At 45.0% G+C, this 22,223-nt stretch overlaps 1 protein-coding gene across 2 annotated transcripts in view; it reads left to right on the top strand.

The window, feature by feature from the left end:
• The first annotated feature begins 3,662 nt into the window (after positions 1 to 3,662).
• Positions 3,663 to 22,223, top strand: part of KIAA1549L (KIAA1549 like) — a 287,806-nt gene continuing 269,245 nt past the window's right edge. For both annotated transcript variants that reach the window (XM_015114556.3, XM_077963111.1), the window contains exon 1: positions 3,663 to 4,444. In XM_015114556.3, the coding sequence (XP_014970042.3) occupies positions 4,207 to 4,444 (238 nt within the window). In that variant the 5' untranslated portion in view covers positions 3,663 to 4,206. The remainder of the gene's footprint in view (positions 4,445 to 22,223) is intronic.

The raw sequence follows: 22,223 nt of genomic DNA, 5'->3' as shown, positions 1-22,223 counted from the left end.
ATTAATGAAAGAGTTTATGGTTTAAGAGGGTTGCAATTGTCACATAATAAGATTGGCTGAGTGTTTACTGTGTGTCAAGTATTCTTCTAAATGCTTGACACGTATCAATTCAATCCTCAAGACAAGGAGGGAGTCACTTTATCATTTCCAGTTTTATAGGTGAGAGATATAGAAATTATGTGATGTGCCAAAAGTTAAACAGCTAGTAAATGGTAAGGCCTGAATTTAAATCTAAGTAAAGTTTCAGAGTCTGTACAGTCACCCATCAATCAAGGAGTCATCAGTCAAAGATCTCATCAAGCATCCTTCTCCAGCAGAGAACCCTTCTGGAGTGGTTCCTCCTGGATGAGAATAAGGTACAAACTCCATACCATGGCATCGCAGGCTTTCAACGTCTTGCCCCTAACTTGGCTCCCCAGCCTGGAGGCTGAATCTCCCTAAGTTCTCTCTGTGCTTCTCTCACCAGATAACTTATCCTTCCCTGCAAAGTGCTACAGACTTTCATGCTTTTCTATCATGCCATTGGCTGTGCCTGGTAAACTCCGACTTTAAATGTGTCCTTCTTTTGACTCTTCTCCTCCAGGCAGAAACAGCCACCTCTTGCTCACATTCCCATGGCAATGAGTGATCTGCACGTACCTCTATCGCATCCTTAGCACATTGCTCTGAAGTTACTGCCGCATGTGTCTGTCCCCCTCATTAGACTGTAGGCTGCTGCGTCTTCTTTTTTTTTTTTTGAGACGGAATCTTGCTGTGTAGCCCAGGCTGGAGTGCAGTGGTGTGAGCTTGGCTCACTGCAACCTCTGCCTTCTAGGTCCCGGTTCAAGCAATTCTCCTACCTTGGCCTCCTGAGTAGCCTAGGATTACAGGCATGCGCCACCATGCCCAGCTAATTTTTGTATTTTCAGTAGAGATGGGTTTTCACCATGTTGGTCAGCCTGGTCTTGAACTCCTGACTTCATGATCCACCCACCTCAGCCTCCCAAAGTGTTGGGATTACAGGCGTGAGCCACTGTGCCTGGCTGACTGTAGGCTTCTTGAGGAAAGGGATGGTGTCTGGTCTTGAGGCCAGCCTCATCAGGGAGATGAATCCACTGAAACACCAGTCCAATAACCAAAACGTGACGGTAATTTATAATTTGTATAAGTCTGGCAAGTAATGGAGAAGGGAAAATCCCATTTACAATACAGCGAACTTTCTCGAGATATGCGTTTGCTATCTCCCAACCCCATGGCAGTTGCCCCTAAATCAATCTCTCTCAGCTCGCATGCAGAAGCCAGCTGTGTTGAGGTCTTGCCTTTCTTGCTTTGCACACAGTCTCTCCTGCCGGATCTTTTATATCTCTTTAGGCCAGCATCATTCAGTCGCTTCCCGTGTGAACGCAGCCAGCCTGTCCAGTTTCCTCAGTTCCTGGCTAACCATCAACACCACAATCATCCAAGTGCAGAAAACGGGTGGGCGGAGGAAGCTGTGGCTACTAAAGCGTTCATGTTTTCCCCCATCACACCCATCTTTCTGTTCTCGGGAGCTCTTAACTCAGAGCCTGGTATAGGATTGGTGCTCCTGAGAGTGACTTATCTTCCCCTCTCCCTCTCCTTCCTTTTGGGGAAAAGCTCAGATGTGTCCAAGACCTTTCACAACTTGGCCTCAGCATAAGAGTTCTGGGTTTCGAACAGGCAGCCCCACTGCTCCAAGACCAATCTTCCTGCCTCCTTCCCTGCCTCTGCTCTGCCCACTTCTCTCTCCAGGGACTTCCTTGTCCGCAACACCTAAGCGAGTCCAAACACTGCCCTTGTTTCAGTTCTTTGCCTGACATCCTCATTCCCCATCACCTTGTCCGTGAGATCCCCACTGGCTGCAGGGCCATTCATCTTGTTATGCTGCCTGAACCATGACCACGGGCTGGCTTGCTCACAGCGTCTCCAACTGATTTAGTGAATTGCTTTATCTCTTCAACTCGACTGCAAGTTTCTTTCTTGCTTTCTTTACCTTTTTTGTGAGATGGAGTCTCACTCTGTTGCCCAGGCTGGAGTGCAGTGTTGCCATCTCGGCTCACTGCAACCTCCGCCTCCCGGGTTCAAGCAATTCTCCTGCCTCAGGTTCCCGAGTAGCTGGGATTACAGGCATGCACCACCACACCTGGCTATTTTTTTGTATTTTTAGTAGAGCAGGGTTTCACCGTGTTGGCCAGGCTGGTCTCAAACTCCTGACCTCAGGTGATTCACCCACCTCGGCCTCACAAAGTGTTGGGATTACAGGCGTGACCCACTGCGCCAGGCCAGACTGCAAGTTTCTTAACACAAACCAAAACAACCCAACTAAAGAACAAAATTAAATCATACCCCCCAACAAGGCATTACTATATTTCAACAAATCTTAGACACATTATAAGAACACATCTGACTTCTGAAAAGTTAACATGTGAAAAGAATGCATCTTAGATGAAATATGGTGTTATTTCTATCCTGCAGATGCTCAATAACTAGAACCGTAACACTTTTCCAGAACCCCTGGCTAAGCTGCTGTGCCCTAACACACCAGGCACACTCTGCCCTGGGATGTTAGCCTTTTTGGTTCCCTGTATCTGGAATGCTCTTCGCGCGTGGCTTGTTCTCACCTCCTTCAGATCTTGGCTCAGACGTCATCTTCTCAGCGAGGCCTCTCTTCACAATGTTTAACGTTGCAACACCCCTCCCCACGTTTCATTCTTTTACACTGATTTTTCTTCACGGCATTTACCTGTCTAATATTCTATTACTTATCTGTTTATTGCAGGTGAACCCCCACTAGAATGTCAGCTCCAGGAGGGCAGGGATTTTGTTTATGGCTGTTGTCCCTGGCACATCGCAGGCAGTCAATAAGTATTGTTGAGTGAACAGAGTCTGAGCTTTACTGGGTCAAGGATGTGTGTGTTTCCTGGCTGCGTGTATCCCCAGTGCCTAACACAGATGCTGGCAAGCAGCGGGTCCTTAATACATACTTAGTGACTGGGGATAGATGAGGCGCCTATGAGCCAGGTCACTTGCTAAGGCCATCAAGGCTAGCAAGGGCGAAGAGCAGGGGACCAACTCAGGTGATGCCTGGGCCTTTTGCCCCTCTGGGCAAGGGCTACCTGTTTGGGGGAAGAAACTTTGGAAAAAATTTCCCCCGGTCTTCCCAGTGCGCAGTGTAATGCTTTGCACGTAGTGTGGCAGCAACAAATATTTATAATGTGTTTTAACCCAGCAGGTTATTGCAACTAGGCCACAGCCGCTTGAGCTCCTCAGGAGTAAACTGGCATGAAGGTGTCCCCCGGCCCCTCAGAGAAGTAGTGAACAAACAGCACAAAGCGCGCCCGCCCTTCTACAAAGAGCATTTCCAAAATCCAGGCGGAAGAGCTTTCCTGCAGCTTGGGCACGTTGACCATGACCCCCTCCCGGGCCAGACGACCTCTCCCGCCAACCTTCCCTCCTCTAGATGGGGGACAGGAGGGGAGGGAAGCCCTCCCCTTGAGGACCTCCGCTGCGCGGGAGCCGCCGGGAGGGGTCCCCTCTTGGGTCCCGAGCCCGGCCGGGCGCGCGGGAGCGGGGAGCGCGCGGTGGCTTCGCGCGCGGGGCTGCGCGCGCGCGCCGGCCTCGCCTCCTCGCCTTCTCGTCCGATCCGGAGGCTACGTGCTTTCTTTGTCAATGAGGCGCCGCTCGGAGCTGCGGTAGCACTCGCGGCCCGGGAGCCCCAGCCGGAGCCGGGGCTGGAACCCGAAGCCCAACGAGGCACGAGGAGCGAGGAGCTAGGAGAGCGGGGCGCCGAGGCTGCAGCGGCGGCGGGAGGGAGGGACCCGAGCGCGCCCCGCGGCCGCCACCCCCGTTCCCGGCAGCCTCGCCCCCTCGTTCTGCAGGAGCCGGCCCGGGGGAGGGGTCCCCGGGCGGCGCCTGTCCCACCCTCGCCGCCCCAATCGCGCCGGCGCGCGGCGACAGGCACCGTGGGAACCCTGGCCCGTGCCCGCCGCGGTTCCATGCGGGCCCGGCCCCTGCGCGGGTGAAGCCGCGGCTCCACGGAGCCCGCCCCGGGCGCGGCAGGACGAGCGAGCCAGTCGCGCCGCTCGGCGCCCCCTCCCTCCGGCGCCCGGGCCGTGGCCGGCGATGCCCGGTGAGGACCGGGGCGCGGAGGGCTGGGCTTCCCGGCGCGGTGCAGAGCGAGGCAGCGGCCTGGATGTGTGAAGCGTCCCCATGGCTCCGCAGGAGGCCAAGCCTCAGGGCTCAAGGGAAGCCAGGCCCGCGACGCGGGGGCGCGGGGGCCGGCCCGTGGCGCGTGGGCTTGGTCGGGCAGGCTGGGGAGCCGCGCGCTGCACGGGCGTGAGGGGCCCCGGGGCCGGCGCGTCCCACGATGCGCCCCCGCGGCCACCGACGCTGCTGCTGGGACTCCTGCTGCTGGCGGCCCTCCTGGAGCACTGCCAGGCCGACCCGGGTAAGCGCTCGGCGGCGGGGCGTCCGCCGAGGTTTCTGGAAGAGCTGGGCGGCGGGTCGGGACCCACACCTGCCCGGGTGGCGGTGGAGAGGTATTGGCAGCACTGGCTCTGGGATTCTCTCTGCCCTTTGCTGCTGCAACTGCAGGCGAACTGTCAGAAATCCGTCTTTCGGGAAGGCACTTTGGGCGGGGAAGAAGGGCAATCGCCTCTTCTTTTTTGGACAAGTTGTAGAACCTTCCTAGTGGTCCCGCAGGCACGCTTTATTTAGAGAAAGATGTGTGTTTAGGACGCCTTAAACGGGAAATGTATCATTAGAACACGTTTTAGGGTGGCGAAGCCCCTGGTATTTTGGGCTGTTGAGTGTCCACTTTGTCTTAACTGCATGAAATGGCTAGAGAGTTGTAGGCAATCCGCGTGTCGGCTTCCCAAATATCAACACAGTTCCTCCTGTGTTGATAGCGGAACGTTTTTCTTTTGGGAAGGAGGTCTCTCCAATAATTGCTTGCACCTTGCAAAGGGATGCAGGCGCTCGTTAAGTATATAATCCACTGTTTGCAGGTTAGTTAAAAATAGTCATGCTTGGCTTTTAGACTTCAGCAATCCCCAGGAAATAGATTTCTGTAATTCCTTGGACAATTTTGAGAAATCTATTGTAAGTATTCTAGGTGGGGGTGGATTATTCTGCTAAGTGTGCTTCAAAACTTAGTGCAGTAAGCAATTGTCTTGGAAGTAAGAATGATTACTGCCTGCACTTGGAAAGGGCAGGCTTTTGTGTTTGTGATGAAATTCTGAGCTCTTGATACATTGCCTTATCAAGGAATATAGTTCTCACTTCAGATAATGTGTTCCTGTAGTTTTGCATTTTTTAGCAAGGACTAATGACCTCTTCTTTTTCAGAGTGCCCCCTTCCCCCAATTAGATTAAAATTCCTAATTGTAAGGGCCTCACATTGTTTTAGATAAGAGAGTTTTAGGTTAAAAATATTTCTTGTCTTCAGCAGCTTAATTCGGAGCCCATTTTCCTTTGATTGACTCACTTAAAGGGTCACTGACAGGTGGTGCTTGTGCTTGCAAGTTACTGTCAAAGAATTTTCTATTGTGATTATAGTGGTTACAAAGTTCAGGAATCTTTGGATGTGTGCCTCAGACTTGAGAACCTCTGACGAATTTTAGCCCCCGATTTTTATGCCTGTAGCAGTTTTTAGTGATGTGTATTTGGCATAATTGTTAAAAGATAAGACCTGAGAAAGACTCACGTAAATACCTTGGTATTCATTGGCTCAGAAACATACGTCCACGTAAATGCCTTGGTATTCATTGGCTCAGAAACATACATCCTGTTTTTGATTAAAGGATATCAAGTCCTTGGTCGTTTTTGTGAACTGCTTATGAGATATTTACTTTGGGATGATGTTCATTTGTTCAGCCATCTGTAATATGTGAAACTGGCTTTCATGTGTTGTTCCTGTTCAGCCTGATGTTGAGTGATTTCCTTGGATCAGTTTTGAATTTCTGATCTCCCTTCTGACCTTTGTACCTTGAGCCTTCTGAATCTCCCTGACTTTCCTTGGCTCCTCTTTCAGACCACCAGAGCCTGACTTAGGGGACTTCTGATCCACATTGTTTGGGTTTAGCCCTGGTGTCCTCTTTCTTTTTCCTTTCAGTGTGGTGGTCATGGGGATACGGGGCTGGGAAAGATGCTTTGATTACAATGATGGTAAAAATCATTAAAGTTGATGTTCCTCCCCAAAGTCCTCTCCGTTTTACTCCATCTCATCGGAGTGACTCGTTGCTTCCTCTGTGCTTTTTGGATGCCCTTTCTGCTGTCCACCTTTATGACCAGCTTCCCATGGTCCAGCCCACCTGTGGATCCACAGTCCACCTCTGGGCTCCACGGTTTTCTGTGGGTTTGCCGCTGATTCAATTCCATGACTCAATGGAAGGGTTAAACACTGGGTTCCCTGTGTGTAACGCTTACCTCTTAACCTCCCACCTGCTCTCATTTGTTCTCTGATTTCCACGTGAGGCAGTTTCATGCCAGGGTAGGTGAGTCCTGGGCCTAATGCAGGGCATCCTAAGGAGTTTGTGGGAAGAAGCAGTGTCAGGAGGGAGGCGGGAGAATGAATGACAATTTCTGGGGACCTTTGACTTTCTGCAAACAGCCTAATTTGGAACTTATTCTGAGGAATCGCTGTGCTTGGGTGCTGCCACTCACTGCAGAATGCGTCCTACCCTGAGCTGAGATCTTACTCAAAGTGCTGGCTTGCTACAGTCCCGTCATTTACATGGCTGCTCTCCCTTGTTGTTTAAGGAAGGCTAAGCCAGACATTTGCCTTGGTTGAAAAATGGGCAAACATAGATTTGTTTCTGGAAAATTCTGTGGCAAATGTTTAGCACCTTCCCGTCCCGGAGACTCTGCAATGTGTTCCCAGTCTACTTCCATCCACCCCACCCCAACCTCTTTTGCTTGAATATTCTAAAGGAATCAGAGTTCCTTCTCTTTTTCACATAAAGAAAAGGCTGTTGTCATCTTCTTTGCCCTCCCTCAGACTCCTAACTTCCATCTCCGTCTTTCATCTTGCTCTCAGTCAGTAAGTTCTGTTTTGGATGCGGGAGGTTGGTGTGGGAAATAAGTTTCTTTGTAGCAGTGAGTACTGACACCCTCTATTCTCCTTGGCCGTCCAGGCTCCAGGCAAAATGGTAGCACTCAAATTTGACTTCACTCTCTTTTTAACTACTGAGCTTCCCTTCAGTTCATGTCAGTAAACATTTACTGTGTGCCTGTTATGTACAGGGATCGTGCTCATCCGTTCATGGGCAGCTACTCAGTGTGACTGTCTGGGTCTCAGTTCTCTCATCTGGAAAATGGCGACAATAATAGTTCCAATCTCACTGGGTTCTTGTGAGGATTACATGAGTTAATGCATCTAAAGCATTTAAAATGCTTGGTATTTTAAATACCAAGTGCTTGGTATACAGTAAGCGCTCAATGAATGCTACCTGCTCTTTTAAAATGGCAGAAATAGATGGAACGTTTACCCTGTCTGGGCGCTGTGCAGGGGCAGGGGATACAGAAGTGAATAAGGACGAGGCAGTTTGTAGAAGCCCCTCAAGAGGAGGGCGATCAAGGCCCTTGCACTCTGTACCGTGTGATCAGAGCTAATGAGGGAATAGTTAATTCTGGGGGCGGGGGGGCCTTGAAGGATGAGTTGGGGGTGGCAGTGTTGATGGTGGCATTTCTGGCAGAAGAAAAGTGAAGGGTTCTTTGTGGTCAGAGCACAGGGCACTGTAGGGAGGAGTCCTCAGCACCCTGTCCGCATGCTGGAGCTTCCCTAGGCCCTCCTTTGCCGCCTGAAGGGCTCTGAGGGACTGTGTGCTTCTCCCTCCGACTTGTTAGTTCCTGATTTACCTTCATTTGCTTATTGCCTGTTACAATACCCAGCACAGATTAGGAATTTATTAAATTTTCAGTCTCTACACTCCTGTTCCCCCTGTTTCTGTTAGATGTTAGAATAAGATCTCATTTAAATAATTCACAGTAAGTTGTGAAAGACTGCTTTATTACGGGAATATATTTGCATGTTGATAGACGGTTTTGTTGATACCAAAGATTTTCTTCTGGTTACATGGTCAATTTTAGCGTCAGTGCCATATGGTGATGAGAAGAATGTATATTCTGTTGTTTTGGGGTGGAGAGTTCTGTGGATATCTATCAGGTCCTCTTGATCCAGAGTTCAGGTCCTGAATACTTCTGTTAATTTTCTGTCTTGACGATCTGTCTAATATTGTCAGTGGGTGTTAAAGTCCCCCACTATTATTGTGTGTGAGTTTAAGTCTCTTTGCAGGTCTCAAAGAACTTTGTAGATCTCTAAGAGTTTTATGAATATGGGTACCCCTGCATTGGGCACATACGTGTTTAGAATACTTAGCTCTTCTTGTTGAATTGATACCAAAGAATTTCTAATGTAGAACACAGTGTGGGGGGAGATAGTTTTGACCTAGAATGTCCTCCTTGCCCCTCCCCAACCTTCCTGTACACATCGTCAACTTGCAGTCGAGTCTAGAACAGATTCAAGTTCATTTGTTCATTCATTCATTCCTGTATTCAATTTGTTTTGAATGCCTCAATATCCCGAGGTAACAGTAATGAACAAAAACAAGGCCTGTTCTCACCGGGATTAGAGAGAATGGGACCTGGTTTTGTTCATTACTGTTACCTCAGAATATTGAGCCCAGTGCCATCCATATTTGACAGTGCTTACCAGTCATTTGAAGATCTTGTTGAAATGTGGATTCTGATTCAGTAGGTCTGAAATAAGGCCTGAGAGTCTGCATTGTTAACAAGCACTTGAGTAATGCTGACGATGCAAGTTTGTGGACCCCACTTTGAGAAAGAAGTGGCAATAAGCAAATACCTGTAGGTCGGGTGGTGGTCAGTTATATGGAGCAAAATAAATCAGGGTAGGGGATAGTGCCTTCACACATGGACTTGTCTAGATGGAGTGGTGAGAGGAGGCCTCTCTGAGGAGATGGCATTGAGTAGACCCAACAGTGGAAATCTGGGGGAAGAATATTCCAGGCTGTGGGAAAGGCAAGTGCAAAGGCCTTGAGCAGAGACTGTGCTTGGGTTGTTTGAGGAACAGCAGGAATGCCAGTGTAGAATTGAATGAGCAAAGGGAGAGTAGTGAGAAATGATGCTGAAGAGAGAGATGGGGCTGAATCCTATAGGATTTACTGGCCATGGTGTTGGCTTGGTACTTTAGTTGGAATGAGATGGTCCGCCACTGGAGCATCCAAACAGGAGGTGATATAATCTTACTTCGGTTTTAAAGGAATCACCCTGGCTGTTGTGGGGAAAAAAGTCTGTAAGGTCAAGTATGGAAGCCAGGAGATCAGGAAGGAAGCTGTTGTTGAAATCAATCTGCAGATGAAGATGGCTTAGAGAGGGTGGTAGCAGGAGAAGTGGTGAGAAGTGGTTAGATTTTGGACATCTGTTGAATATAGAGTTACTAGAATTATCTGGTGGATTAAATGGGTAGGAGAGAAAGAGAGGAATTGATATGGCTCCAAGGTCTTTGGCTCAAGCAACGGGGAAGATGAAGTTGCCATTAATTGAGACTGCAGTTCAGGTTTGGGGTAAGAAATAAAGAGTTCATTTGGGGGTATGTAAAGCTTGAAATGTTTATTCAAGTGGACATGTCAGGTTGCTAATTGAATAAAGTAGTCTGGAATTCTAGGGCGATAACAGGTCCTAAGGTATAATTTGGGAGCCATCATGATGGAAGTGAATAAGAAACCTAGAAAGTGAGTATGGAGAAGAGAGAGGGAGATATGAGCAATGAACCTGGGATTACTGCAACATTCAGGGGTTCAGGAAGAAGGGGACCAGCAAGAGATAGAGAAAAAAACAATAAGGCAGTAGGAAGAGAAGAAAGTATATATGGTGTCCTGGGCACTAAGAGAAGAAAGTGATCAAGGAGGAGGGCGTGATCGGCTTGGACATATGCTGCTGAGAGTGGAGTTAGATGGGCACTAGCAATGCATGTTGAGTTTGGAGGTGAGAAGGTGGTTAGTGGCTCTGAGAGTGATGGGGATAAAAGTCTAACTGCAGATGGTTCAAGAGAGAAAGGAAAAAGAGGCATTGGAGGCAACACATAAGACAATTCTTCTGAAGTCTTTTCTCTAGAGAAAAGCAGAGTCAGGGGAGATGGGCCAAGGGAGGGTTAAGATGAGGTCTAAGTATATGTGTTCACACTTACTCATTTTTAAACATGAAAGACATATGACCAGAGTGGTTGATTTGGTGTTTTCCCCCAAATGTAGATGGCCCAATATATTTTGACTTTTTACTCTCAATATGATTAGTCCTTCAAAGATTCTTACAAGATGTCCCAGATCTTGCCTCCCATCTCATCCTTCCCATCCCCACAAAGTAAAGAAAATGTTCCTGAGGCCAGAGCACATGGCGCTGTAGGGAGGAGTCCCTGGCACCCTCTCCCTGCCCTGGGGCTTCCCCTGGCCCTCCTCGTGGGCCTGAAGGGCTCTGAGGGGCTGGGGTACTGCAGCATTTGGGGGTTCAGGGAGAAGAGGGACAAGCAAGAGACAGAGAAAATAACAAGGAGGTAGGAAAAGAAGAAAGTGTACTAAATGTTAAAAAGTACAGTGTTACTTGTACTTGGAAAAGTACAGTGTTACTGTACTTTTAGTACTAGCCTAAAACAGAAGTTAGATATCTCCTTGCTGCCCCACGTCCTTCCCTCAAACTGACCACCACCATGGAAGTTTCAGGTTCCTGAAATTCTGATGACTACCAGAGAATCTCTCAGAAGCTTACTTAGCTCAAGTCTCAAATTACTGGAATATGATCTGAGAATATTCAAAATGAATGTGCACACTTCCCTTTTCATTTTCATTAACCTTCAAGCCCATATTGTGGTTTTCTTTCTTTCTTTTCTTTTTTTTTTTAGACAAACAAAAACTCCACTCTTCTCCAGACAAAAATGAATAGTTGGAATGACCTTAAAACATTTTCGTTGCTTGACAACATATTAGAGGGGATTTCTAAACACACAGAGGGACACATTATTCTGGGTCATGGGATGGCTGCCATGGATGGTGACTCTCTTTGGGGACTTCAGGACCAAAGGAGCAGTTTGCAATCTGGGTGTTGTAAATGTCAGTTTTAGGAGCTGGTGGGAAGGTGGCAACTGAGTCATATTAATTCAGCAGTGTTTATCAAGCACCCAGCATGTGCTAGGCCCTTCACTAGATGCTGGGGGTGTAGTGAGAACAGGCCAGGCCTGGACCCTGCCTTCAGGCAGCCCGTAGTCCAGGACAAGAAACTCTCACTCGGGCAGGTGCAGTGGCAGGTGAGTAAAGTACTTCTGTGAATTGGGTCAGGTTGGGGGATGTGGCAGGACAGCAAGTGCCTGTGTTGCTCCAAGAGGCGGCCACTGCTTAGTGGCAACCTGCATGGGACCGAGGCTCAGGGTGCCATAGTTCTGACTTCTCAACAAAAGGCAGATCTTTATTTAGAATCTTTTTGTGTTCAAATATCACCAATTAGTTCAGATTTCTAAAATGTCATGCAGTACAAAGAGAACACACTCATCAGCCACCAGCTTTTTCTTCTTTTTTTAAAGTCAAGTTTATTAAGGTGTAATTTACATGCAGTGAAATTCATCCTTTGTAGATGTACTGCATGATGAGTTTTGACAAAAGTGTACAATCATGCGTCCACCACCACAATCCAGATATAGAACATTTCTGTCACCCCAAAAAGTTCCCTCTTGCCCCTTGCAGTTAATCCACTCCCCCCAACACACCCAGTGCCTGGAAACCACTAATGTATTTTCCATCCCTGTAGTTTTGCCTTTCCCAGAAGGTCATAGAAATGGAATTGTACCATATGTAACATTTTGCATCTGGCTTCTTTCACTTAGCATAATGCTCTTGAAAATCATCCATGTCATTGCATCGATCACTAATTCCGTTCTTTTTATTGCAGAATAGTATTCCTTTGCACCACAGTTTGCTTATTCATTCAGCAGTTGATGGACATTTGGGTTGTTTCCAGTTTATGACACGAAAGTCTTTCTGTGGGCAGTTTTCATTCGTTTTGGGTAAATGCCTAGGGGTAGGATTGCTCGGTCATGTGTTAGGGACGTGTTTCGCCTTATAAGAAACTGCCAAACTCTTTTTCAAAGTAGCTGTACAGTTTTGCATTCTCATTAGCAATGTATGAGAGTTCTAGTTGTTCCTCTGTATCCTCACTGGCACTTGGTATTGTCAGCTTTTTTTTCCCTTTTAATTTAGATTTCAGCCATTCTAATAGTTGTTCAATGGTATCTCATTCCGGTTTCAGTTTACGTTTCCCTAATTGCTAATAATTTTATTGTTGTATATCTTTTCATGTTCTTACTTGCCATCTATATGTCTACTTTCAAGTGTCTGTTAATGTATTTTTCCCATTTAAAAAATTGGATTGTTTTCTTTTTACTGAGCTTTGAGCTTTCTTTATATAGTCTGGATACAAGTCGTTTATCAGATAGGTGTCTTGCAAATATGTGGCTTGTCTTTTCATTTTATTAACAGTGTTGTTTTTTTTTTTTAAAAAAAGGAGAGAAGTTTTAAATTTAGATTAACTATCAACTTTTCAATTTAAGATTTGTGGTTTTTGTATCCTAGCATAGAAATTGCCTACTGTGTGCCAAGGTCACAAATATCTGTGATTTCTTCTAGAAGTTTTGTATTTTTATTTTTACTTTTAGGTCTGTGATCCATCTTATGTTAATATTTGTGTATGGTGCAAAGTAAGAGTCAAGGTTAATTTTTTTATATGGATATTTAATTGTTCTAGCTCCACTTATTGAAAAGACTATCCTTGGTCCGTTGACTTACCTTGGCACCATATATGTCTAGGTTTATTTCTGGATTCTAGTATGTTCTGTTGATCTGTACTTCTCTCTATATGCCAGTATAACACTGTCTTGATTTCTCTAGCTCAGGGTTTCGTAGCGTCAGCGCTATTAACATTTTGGGTTCAACGGTTCTTTGTTGTGGACGCCTGTCCTGTGCATTAGAAATTTAGCAATATTTCTGACTGCCTGGTAGATGTCAATAACTCCCCTCATTCTTAGTTGTGACAACCAAAAATATTTCCAGACGTTGCTAAATGTCCCCCTGGGGAGTAAAATTGGCCTCAATTGAGTTCCACTGCTTTAGTTCTGTAGTAAGTCTTGAAATCAGATAGTGTGAGTATTCTTTATTCTTTTAAAAAATCTTTTTGGCTATTCTAGGTCTTATGCTTTCTATACAGATTTTAGTATCTTCTTGTCAATTTGTATTTAAAAAGCCTGCTGGATTTTTGATTGGAATTTCTTTGAATCTAGACCAATTAGAGATTGCTATCTTAATGGTATTTTAAAGTTTTAATCCATGAACATATCTCTCTCCATTTACTTAGGTATTCTTTCTTTTCTCTCATCAATGTTTTATAGTTTTCAATATACAAATTTGTACATAAATTTTTCATGTTTTTCAGTCCTTTGGCAAACAGAAATATAAAAATTTCTTTGTTAGTATATAGAAACATGATTTTAAAAACCTTATATCATGTGACCGTCCTAAACTCATTTTAGTTCTAGTAGCTTTTTATAGAATCTTCGGGATTTTTCTAAATAGAAAATCATGTTAATCTGTGAATAAAGACACTTCTCGTTCTTTCAAATCTGTAAGGCTTTTATTTATTTTTCTTGCCTTATTGCACTGGCTAGAACTTCTGGTACTTTGCTGAATAGAAATAGGGAGAGTGGACATCCTTGCCTTGATCCTGGCATTGGAGGAAAATATCAGTCTTTCTCTAAAGTATGATGTCGGCTATAGTTTTGATTTTGTTTCACAGAGGCCCTTTATTAGGGTGAGGAAATTCCCTCCTCTAGCAAATTTGCTGTGAATTTTTATCATGACTGGTTATCAGATTTTGGCAAATGCTTTCTCTTTGTCTGTTGAGATGATCACAGGGTTTATCTTTAGTTTGTAAAAGGACAACTTTTTACAAACTAAAGAAATTCCTGGCCAGGTGCGGTGGCTCATGCCTGTAATCCCAGCACTTTGGGAGACCAAGGTGGGAGGATCACTTAATGTCAGAAGTTTGAGACCAGCCTGGCCGACATGGTGAAACCCTGTCTCTACTAAAAATACAAAAAATTAGCTGGGCGTGGTGGTGGGTGCCCGTAATCTCAGCTCCTCAGGAGGCTGAGGCAGGAGAATCACTTGAATCCAGGAGGCAGAGGTTGCAGTGAGCTGAGATCACACCACTGCACCAGCCTGGGTGACAAGAGCGAGACTCTATCTCAAAAAAAGAAAAGAAATTCCTAACAATGGCCAGGCCATGGTTTCATGTTCATGAGGGGTATTGGTCTGTAGCTTTGTTTTGCTAAAAGGTATTGTCTGGTTTTGTTATAAGAGTAGTGCTGGTCTATAAAATAATAGGGGTCAGATGCAGTGGCTCATGCCTGTAATCCCAACACTTTGGGAGCCCAAGGAGGGTGGATCACTTGAGGTCATGAATTCGAGACAGGCTGTTCAACATGATGAAACCTCGTCTCTACTAAAAATAGAAAAATGAGCCAGGTGTGGTGGCACACGCCTATAGTCCCAGCTACTTGGGAGGCCAAAGCATGAGAAAACCCAGGAGGCAGAGGTTGCAGTGAGTTGGGATTGTGCCACTGCACTCCAGCCTGGGTGACAAAGCAAGACTCTGTCTCAAAAATAAAAGATAAATAAAATAAAATAATAGGGAAGTATTCCCACTTCTGCTTTATGGACATTTAAAAACGATTTTTCCTTTAAGGCCCGTGGGCTTATAGATGAGATTGAAGATCCCTCAAGGATTTATTTAGTAAAATAAAAAGTATCAGGTACCTCTAGTTCATTTTCTCATTCTCTCTCTCTTTATTTTATTTTATTTTTTTTGAGATGGAGTCTCACTCTGTTGTCCAGGTTGGAGTTCAGTGGCACAATCTTGGCTCACTGCAGTCTTCGCCTGCAAGGTTCAAGCGATTCTTCTGCCTCAGCCTCCCAAGTAGCTGGGACTACAGGCATGTGCCACTGCACCCAGCTAATTTTTGTATTTTTAGTAGAGACAGGGTTTCACCATGTTGGCCAGGCTGGTCTCGAACTCCTGACCTCAAGTAATCTGCCAGCCTCAGCCTCCCAAAGTGCTGGGATTACAGGCATGAACTACCGTTCCTGGCCCATTTTCTCTTTCTCAGAGCTACCAGCAGATACTACTTTGGTTTAAGGTTTAGGAAAAACAGCCTGGGTGAGGGAAAATCGCATTGGATGCATTCAGGAGACTGAGGTCACCTCTGGCTGTTACTTACCAAATCATTTCACTTTTCAGGGCTTTCGTTTTCTCATCTATGGATAAGAGCCTCAAGATCTTCCCTTCTCCCCGCATCCCCTGGCGGTGTCTTTACAAGCCATAAGCAGATGTTTTGGTGGAGTTCCACCATCTGCATTTCCTGCTTCTTCCTACATTACCAGCCAAGCCCAGCTAAGGATTTTCATTCTGAAAAGGGAAGAGTTTTCCCACAGTTTGCTGTCATAGTTCCAGTGTGAGGCCCAGATAAATATAGGCCTATCTTCAATCTTCATTGGATTTTTAAAAATTATGAAAGTAATATATACTTTATTAAATTCAAACAATACTCAGGTAGATGCAGTAAAATGCAAAAGGCCCTGTTGGCCCTGTGTATTAGTCCACTCTCATGCTACTATAAAGAACTGCCCGAGACTGAGTAATTTATAAAGGAAAGAAGTTTAATTGACCCACAGTTCCGCGTGGCTGGGGAGGCCTCAGGAAAGTTACAGTCATGGCAGAAGTGAAAGCAAACACATCCTTCTTCATATGATGGCAGGAAAGAGAAGTGCCGAATGAAGTGGGGAGATCCCTTATAAAACCATCAGATCTTGTAAGAACTCACTATCACAAGAATAGCATGGGGGTAACTGCCCCCATGATTCAGTTACCTCCCACTGAGTCCCTTCCACAACATGTGGGGATTATGGGAAATACAGTTCAAGGTGTGATTTGGGTGGAGACACAGCCAAACCTTATCGCCTTGCTATTCCCTAGAGTCGTGCTGTCAAGCAAGTGTGATGGATCCTTCCAGACCTCTTCATATAAATATTTATGTCCATAGACGTAGCCTCACTTAATTTTTTTTTAAGACATAAAGGGTATAATATTTAGCAACTTACTTTTTCCCGTTAACACTGTATCATGACCCTCTTTCCATGCTAACTAAATTGTGTCCTGAGAGAACTTGAACTTCTGTTAGAAACAGGGAAAGACTTTTTATCATAAAAGAGAATAGCTTTAACAACACAGGTCAGATTCAAAGCTAGAGTTAAAATATCTCCTTAGACGGTTCTGCCCATTTTCCTTTACTCCCTGGCTTCCTTCCCTAGATGATACTTCTGCAGACATTTAAGAAAAATCATGGGCCCTTTTAGACACCACATAGAATGGGGACAAACTCATGTTTTAACCAATCCTGTAGATATAAATAAGGCCAAGTAGCTGCCTCAAGCATAGGCCAAGGTCGCTGCTGCACCTGCCTCCTGTTCACTCAGGCGCGGCTTTGCCCAAGTGTCCTAACCACAAGAGGTGAATTCGATTTAGATTGAGATTTATATATGTTAAATCTATTCTTAGCTAGAAATAAAATCTCCTGACGTCAGACACACAAAATGGTTTTGGTATTTATGCAGTTCAAGTAAATGGGGAAGCCTAGAATACTTCTAACTTCAGTCTTTCTACATGAAATATGGAATGAAGTATCTAGAATGAAACTGGGACTCCCAGACCTGTCTGCCTACCTCTGTGCCTAGTAATGAATGCCGTTCCCCTGTCACTTGCCTTTTTATTTACCAGGTGTCAACAGCAAACCCAAGAAGCCTGAAGAAAAATGAGAAGTGTGAGAAGAAAATGTGTTGAAATTAACAGTGTGGTTTATAAGTTCTTGTTGAAAAGGGATGAATAAAAATATCTCCAGATCTATATCCTTCATTATCAGTTAAGAAGTCTTTGTTTTGAAAAGAATGGGAGGATCCGTCTTCGGAACATTATTTTGAATATAATTAAGCTGGGTGAAAGTGTGTTTAAAAATCAGCATCCTAGAACTGTCTTCGGCAATTTCCTGTTATTATCTTATTAATACCAGAGATGAACATGTGAATCAAGCTGGTGAACCCTACAGAAACTGAGCCTTTTTTTTCCATTTGGGTGGGGAATATGTCTCTAGTCTCTAGTCCAGCAATACACACATTTTAAGCAAGTGTTTTCCATTCTTGTGACCGATGTGATATCTTTACTTTTCCCTGCAGAGATAACAGTCTCCAGAGTTTGGTACAACAGCTCACGGTTGTCGAAGCTTTCAGTTTCTCTTCCTATTTGAATCTCACACTACTCCTAAGAGAGGGCTGAGGAAGTGATTTGCTAATAGTCACACATTGGTCCAGGGATTTGCACATTATTCTATGATTCAGGGGACAGATCGCCTAGCTACACAACTAAAACTAGCTCCAGTATGAGGCCTCAGGCCACAGGGGAATCCCAGGTGACATATTTGTAATAGGAATGAAATATAACCAGGCCACGTGGATGCTATAATTAATTGATAGAAATAACAGCTAATACTTTTGAGCATTTACTGTTTGTATCAGCTCATTTGATTCTCATGCCAACCCTATGAAGTAGGTTCTGCTATTATCCCCATGTTTCAGAAGAGGGAACTGAGGCACAGAATAACATAACACTAACTGGTTCAGTGTCTCCCAGCTAACTGGCAGAGTGGAGGTTGGAACCCAGGCAGTTCGATTCCAGAGCCCACCCTCTGCTTCATGATATTGCCCTCTAGGATATTAAGAGGCTAAGGTTACTGGCTGTGCATCTCCTGGGCCCAGTGCCTCTTCTTCCTATGGCCCAGTTCATCCTTCTGCCTCTTTCTGGAGACTGGCTTTTTCTGCTTCCCCATAGCTTCTTGGTTCTACCGACAATAAACCTTGCACGGGGCTTTTCACTTGCTGTGGTGCTCACTGCAGCCAGAGTAGGCAAGGCTCTTTAGTTTAAACGCCCACCATCAAGACCGTGTCCCAGTTCCACATTCACATGAGGGAGAGTGAAGCTGCTGCAGTCTGGCCAGTGGAGTTAGGGAATCTACCGCTCATCCGTTCAGCAGAGGCCAGAGGAGAAGGGGCACATGGTATAAACTTGCCTTCTTAGCCTGATCCGCCTTTCACCATGGCCTCGGTAGAGGTCAGTTTTAAATAAGGTCAGTTTGGAGGGCAAACTTCTGAACATTTGTCTCCTTCCTCAGAGCAGTAAAAGACAACTTCACATGTTGGTAAGCTTGTTCTGTGGAAGATAATGACAGGTGGCCTGCTTGATAGTGTTGGCCAATTTTCCTGGTGTAAATATTCCCACCATGGCTGATTTCAAGCTACTAACATGATAATGGCTTTGGGAAGTGATGCCTCAACTGGCTCAGCTCTGATGTGACCCGGCCCTGGCACACCAATGCTCCTATCCATATTTGGGCTAGAGGCAGGAAAGCTTCCACAGTGAGTGCACGATGTCTCCAAGGAGTTTGAAACCTAGGCTTCACAGGCCAATCAACTAGTTGCGTTTATAATTATGTAAAAGGGAATAAGATTTCAAGGTAGAGCGGATGGGAGTCAGATTTGCTGCGTGCAGTCTAAAACAGCTTCAAACACTGTATATAGTCCCAATGGTACAACCTAGTAGGCACTCAGCGATGCTTTATAAAAACTTGCAATTTCCTTTGATTATGGTGTCTCACTTGTGACATGTAATTAACTCTTTCACTGATTTTTAAGATGTCAGACCTAATTTTCTTGAATGAGCATTGGTTTGGTTCTCTGGCACAGAAAGGTGTAATTTTTCCTTGCTTCCAGATGTCAGCAGCTCCTCCTCCTTTGCTGTCATCATGTCATCATGTTTCAAACCTAGGGATGCGAAGTCCACGTGGTAGCCTGGTAGCCCACGTCTTTCAGTTGGATACACATTATTAGTCTCAATTGGAGGTTTTTATTTATGATCATAAGGCCATCTCTCAGTTCATGTAATTATGCTAAAAACCAAGACAGTCATGTGACTGCCACTTCTGACGGCGTGTCTGGTGCCTTAGCAGATCTCAAGGCCTGTCTGATCGGCTCTTTTCATTTGCACATCTGAGAAGGAGACTGGGAGTCTTGGCTTCAGTGCGCTACTTAAGATTCTGCCGACATTCCCCATCTTTCCTCCTGATGTGAGGATGTTGCTAACCTTGACCAGCTCTCACAACGGGTCGTGTTGGCCACTGGGAGACTCAGGGAGGAAGTGTCAACAGTGTGGATCTCTCACCCTCCTTAGACGTGGAACTCCCAGTGTCCTACTGATGGAAGGTCAGTGTCTTTACCTATAAAAATAGCACAATTAATTTATTCTTTTAATTTCCCATGGGGCATAGCAAGAGAAAAAATTTTACAAGATTCTTCTTTCACGTTTTATTGAAGATTTGTCCTAGTTTGTGAATATGTTGACTTCTGAATAAGAAGACTAACATTTATGAGACAGCTATTACTGTGTTAGTCACTGGATCAAGGGTTTAATCTTATTGAGTCCCCATGACGACACTGTCAGGTAGTTCTTGCCCATTTTGCTTGGAGGAAGTTGAGATGGAGAGAACATGTAAAAACCAACTTGCCTAAGGGCACATTGCTTGCAAGTAGTGGAGCTGAGATTTGAAACTAGATCTGATTACAATGTAAATATATTGTCAGTTATACAGTGCAGTCCTTCCCTGCCCACCCAACATTTTATGAAATTTTCAAACACATGGAAAAGTAGAAAGAACAATATAGTAAACACCCCTATACATACCATCTAAATGGTGCAATTAACATTTTGCTTTATGATGTATCTGTCTGTCCTACTATCCATCAGTTCATCTTATTTTTGATGTATTCAGAGTAAGTTACAGACATCAGTACCTGTCACCCCTAAATACTTTAGCATGCATGTCATTGATTAGGGTTCAGTATTTGTTTATGACTCTTCTTTGAGGTAAATTTTACATACAATGAAATACAAAACTTTTACGTACATATTCTTGAGTTTTTACACATGTATACACCTGTGTATCCCAAATCCCTGTCAAGATATAGCATGTGACCATGACCCCAGTTTTCTTTTGCCCTTCTGCAGGCATTCCCAGCTCTTCTCACTCACCCCATCCAATCCAAGCAACCATGGTTTGATTTTGTTTTTCACCATAGTTTAGTTTTTATATCGCACAGTTAAAAAACAACCAAATTGCCACTTTTCTTTGTTCTGCAGCAAAAGATAAAAGTGAGTATCTATCCTGCGTGGACAATAAAGATCTATCACTCCAAGACAATTAGTTTCCTTACAGTTGTGATATACCATGCAGTCTTAAATAGTGGTGTCTGTTGTTTCCAAATTGATTTTCCTTAATATGTATTAATTCGGACAGTATTTATTAGGCACCTGTGAGTGGCAGGCACTGGGCTCCCCCTTTATAGTATTTTCATTGTTAACCACATACTTATTTATGACATTAGTCAGCCACTCCCATGAATAAGTATGATTGCTAAGAGAGGGGAAGCCAAAGGTGCGGGGGGGAGACTGGAGGAAGGGGCCCACCTTGGCAAGTGAGGAGAAAGGTTAAGGAAGGCTTTCCTGAGAAAGTGACGTTTGAGGCAACGTCTGTTACAGAAGGAGGAATAGGAGATGACCAGGTAGGGATGGGGGCCAGTGGAGAAGTGGGGACTGTCCTCTGTGTTGGGAAAGACTGTGACTGATTCTCGAACCACAGAGAAGGTCGTGTGGATGGTGGGCAGGAGTGGAGGGGAGAGTGAGTAGTGAACGAGAGAGGAGAGGTAGCAGGACCAACATCACCAGGAGACAGACTGTGGCCTTTATCTTCAGAGCAATGGGAAGCCATTGCATGGTTTAAAGTAAAAGAGTGACCTTGACATTCAGTTATCTAACCAATTGAATTGGATGAAGAAGAGGCATGGATGGTGTGATCTGGAATTATAGTGAAAATTAAACACCAACAACATGAAACTTCCAAATTTTAGGAGAGCCCTAATTTGCATTATGAATCCTACACAGATTTTCTGATTCCTCCTATGATTTTTCTCCTTGGTCTATGTGACGGCCCAGGCAATGACAGTGACTGATAAACATCCTCTGTGCCTCCGGCTCTTGCCCCGCTCTGTCCTCCCATTTTCACTGCCTCCATTTCTTTGTCTCCTTCGCTCCTTAGCTCACTCCCTTTCCATCCTTCATGGGAAGGGAAAAGGATGCTATCAGTCATCAGTGCTTGCCCGACTGCTGAATCCTGGGGCAGTTATCTAATCCCCTTTGCTCTGTGACTCTGTAGATCCTCCTGGGGTAGCTTCTTTCAGACTCATGGATTTAGTAATCACTAATGTACTGTTGGTGCAAAAAAAACTCAGCTCTCTCTTGAGGATGAGACTTATGCCCAAGAAGTTTATTGGACATCTCTACCCATGGCTACTGACAAGTCAGCATTTCTCCCTCAAAGGGAACTCTTCACCCCCTGAGTCTGACTCCTTATTCTGTATTTCCTCTGTATTACCTCTTCCACTGAGTATGACCACCACCTGTTTGTTAGAGCCCAAAATCTGACAAATGTTCTAGATTCTTGGTTTTTTTTTTTCACCCCGTTGTTGGAGCCGGCAATCTGAGAATTGTTCTAGATTGCTTTTTAGTTCATCATTTAGTTGGCTGTTACATTTTGCTGATATCATTTCTTTTTTTTTTTTTCTTTTTTCTGAGACAGAGTCTTACTCTGTCGCCCAGGCTGGAATGCAGGGGCATGATCTCGGCTCACTGCAACCTCTGCCTCCCAGGTTCAAGCGATTATCCTACCTTAGCCTCCTGAGTAGCTGGGACTACAGGCATGTGCCAACATACCTGCCTAATTTTTGTCTTTATTAATTTTTTTGTAGACTCAGAGTTTCTCCACGTTGCTCAGACTGGTCTTGAACTCCTGGGCTCAAGTGATCTGCCTGTCTCAGCCTCCCACAGTGCTGGGATTACAGGTGTGAGCCACTGGGCCCAGCTGCTGATTGCATTTCTGAACACTCATAATTCTGACAATTTTCTGTCTTTGCTGCCTTATTTGAGACTCTTCTTCCTTTTGGTCCATGTTCCTAA

The sequence above is a fragment of the Macaca mulatta genome, chromosome 14 (genome assembly GCF_049350105.2).
Source record: "Macaca mulatta isolate MMU2019108-1 chromosome 14, T2T-MMU8v2.0, whole genome shotgun sequence".
Lineage (NCBI taxonomy): Eukaryota > Metazoa > Chordata > Mammalia > Primates > Cercopithecidae > Macaca > Macaca mulatta.
Note: the sequence above shows the minus strand (reverse complement) of the source record. Positions and strands in the feature narration are given on the sequence as shown.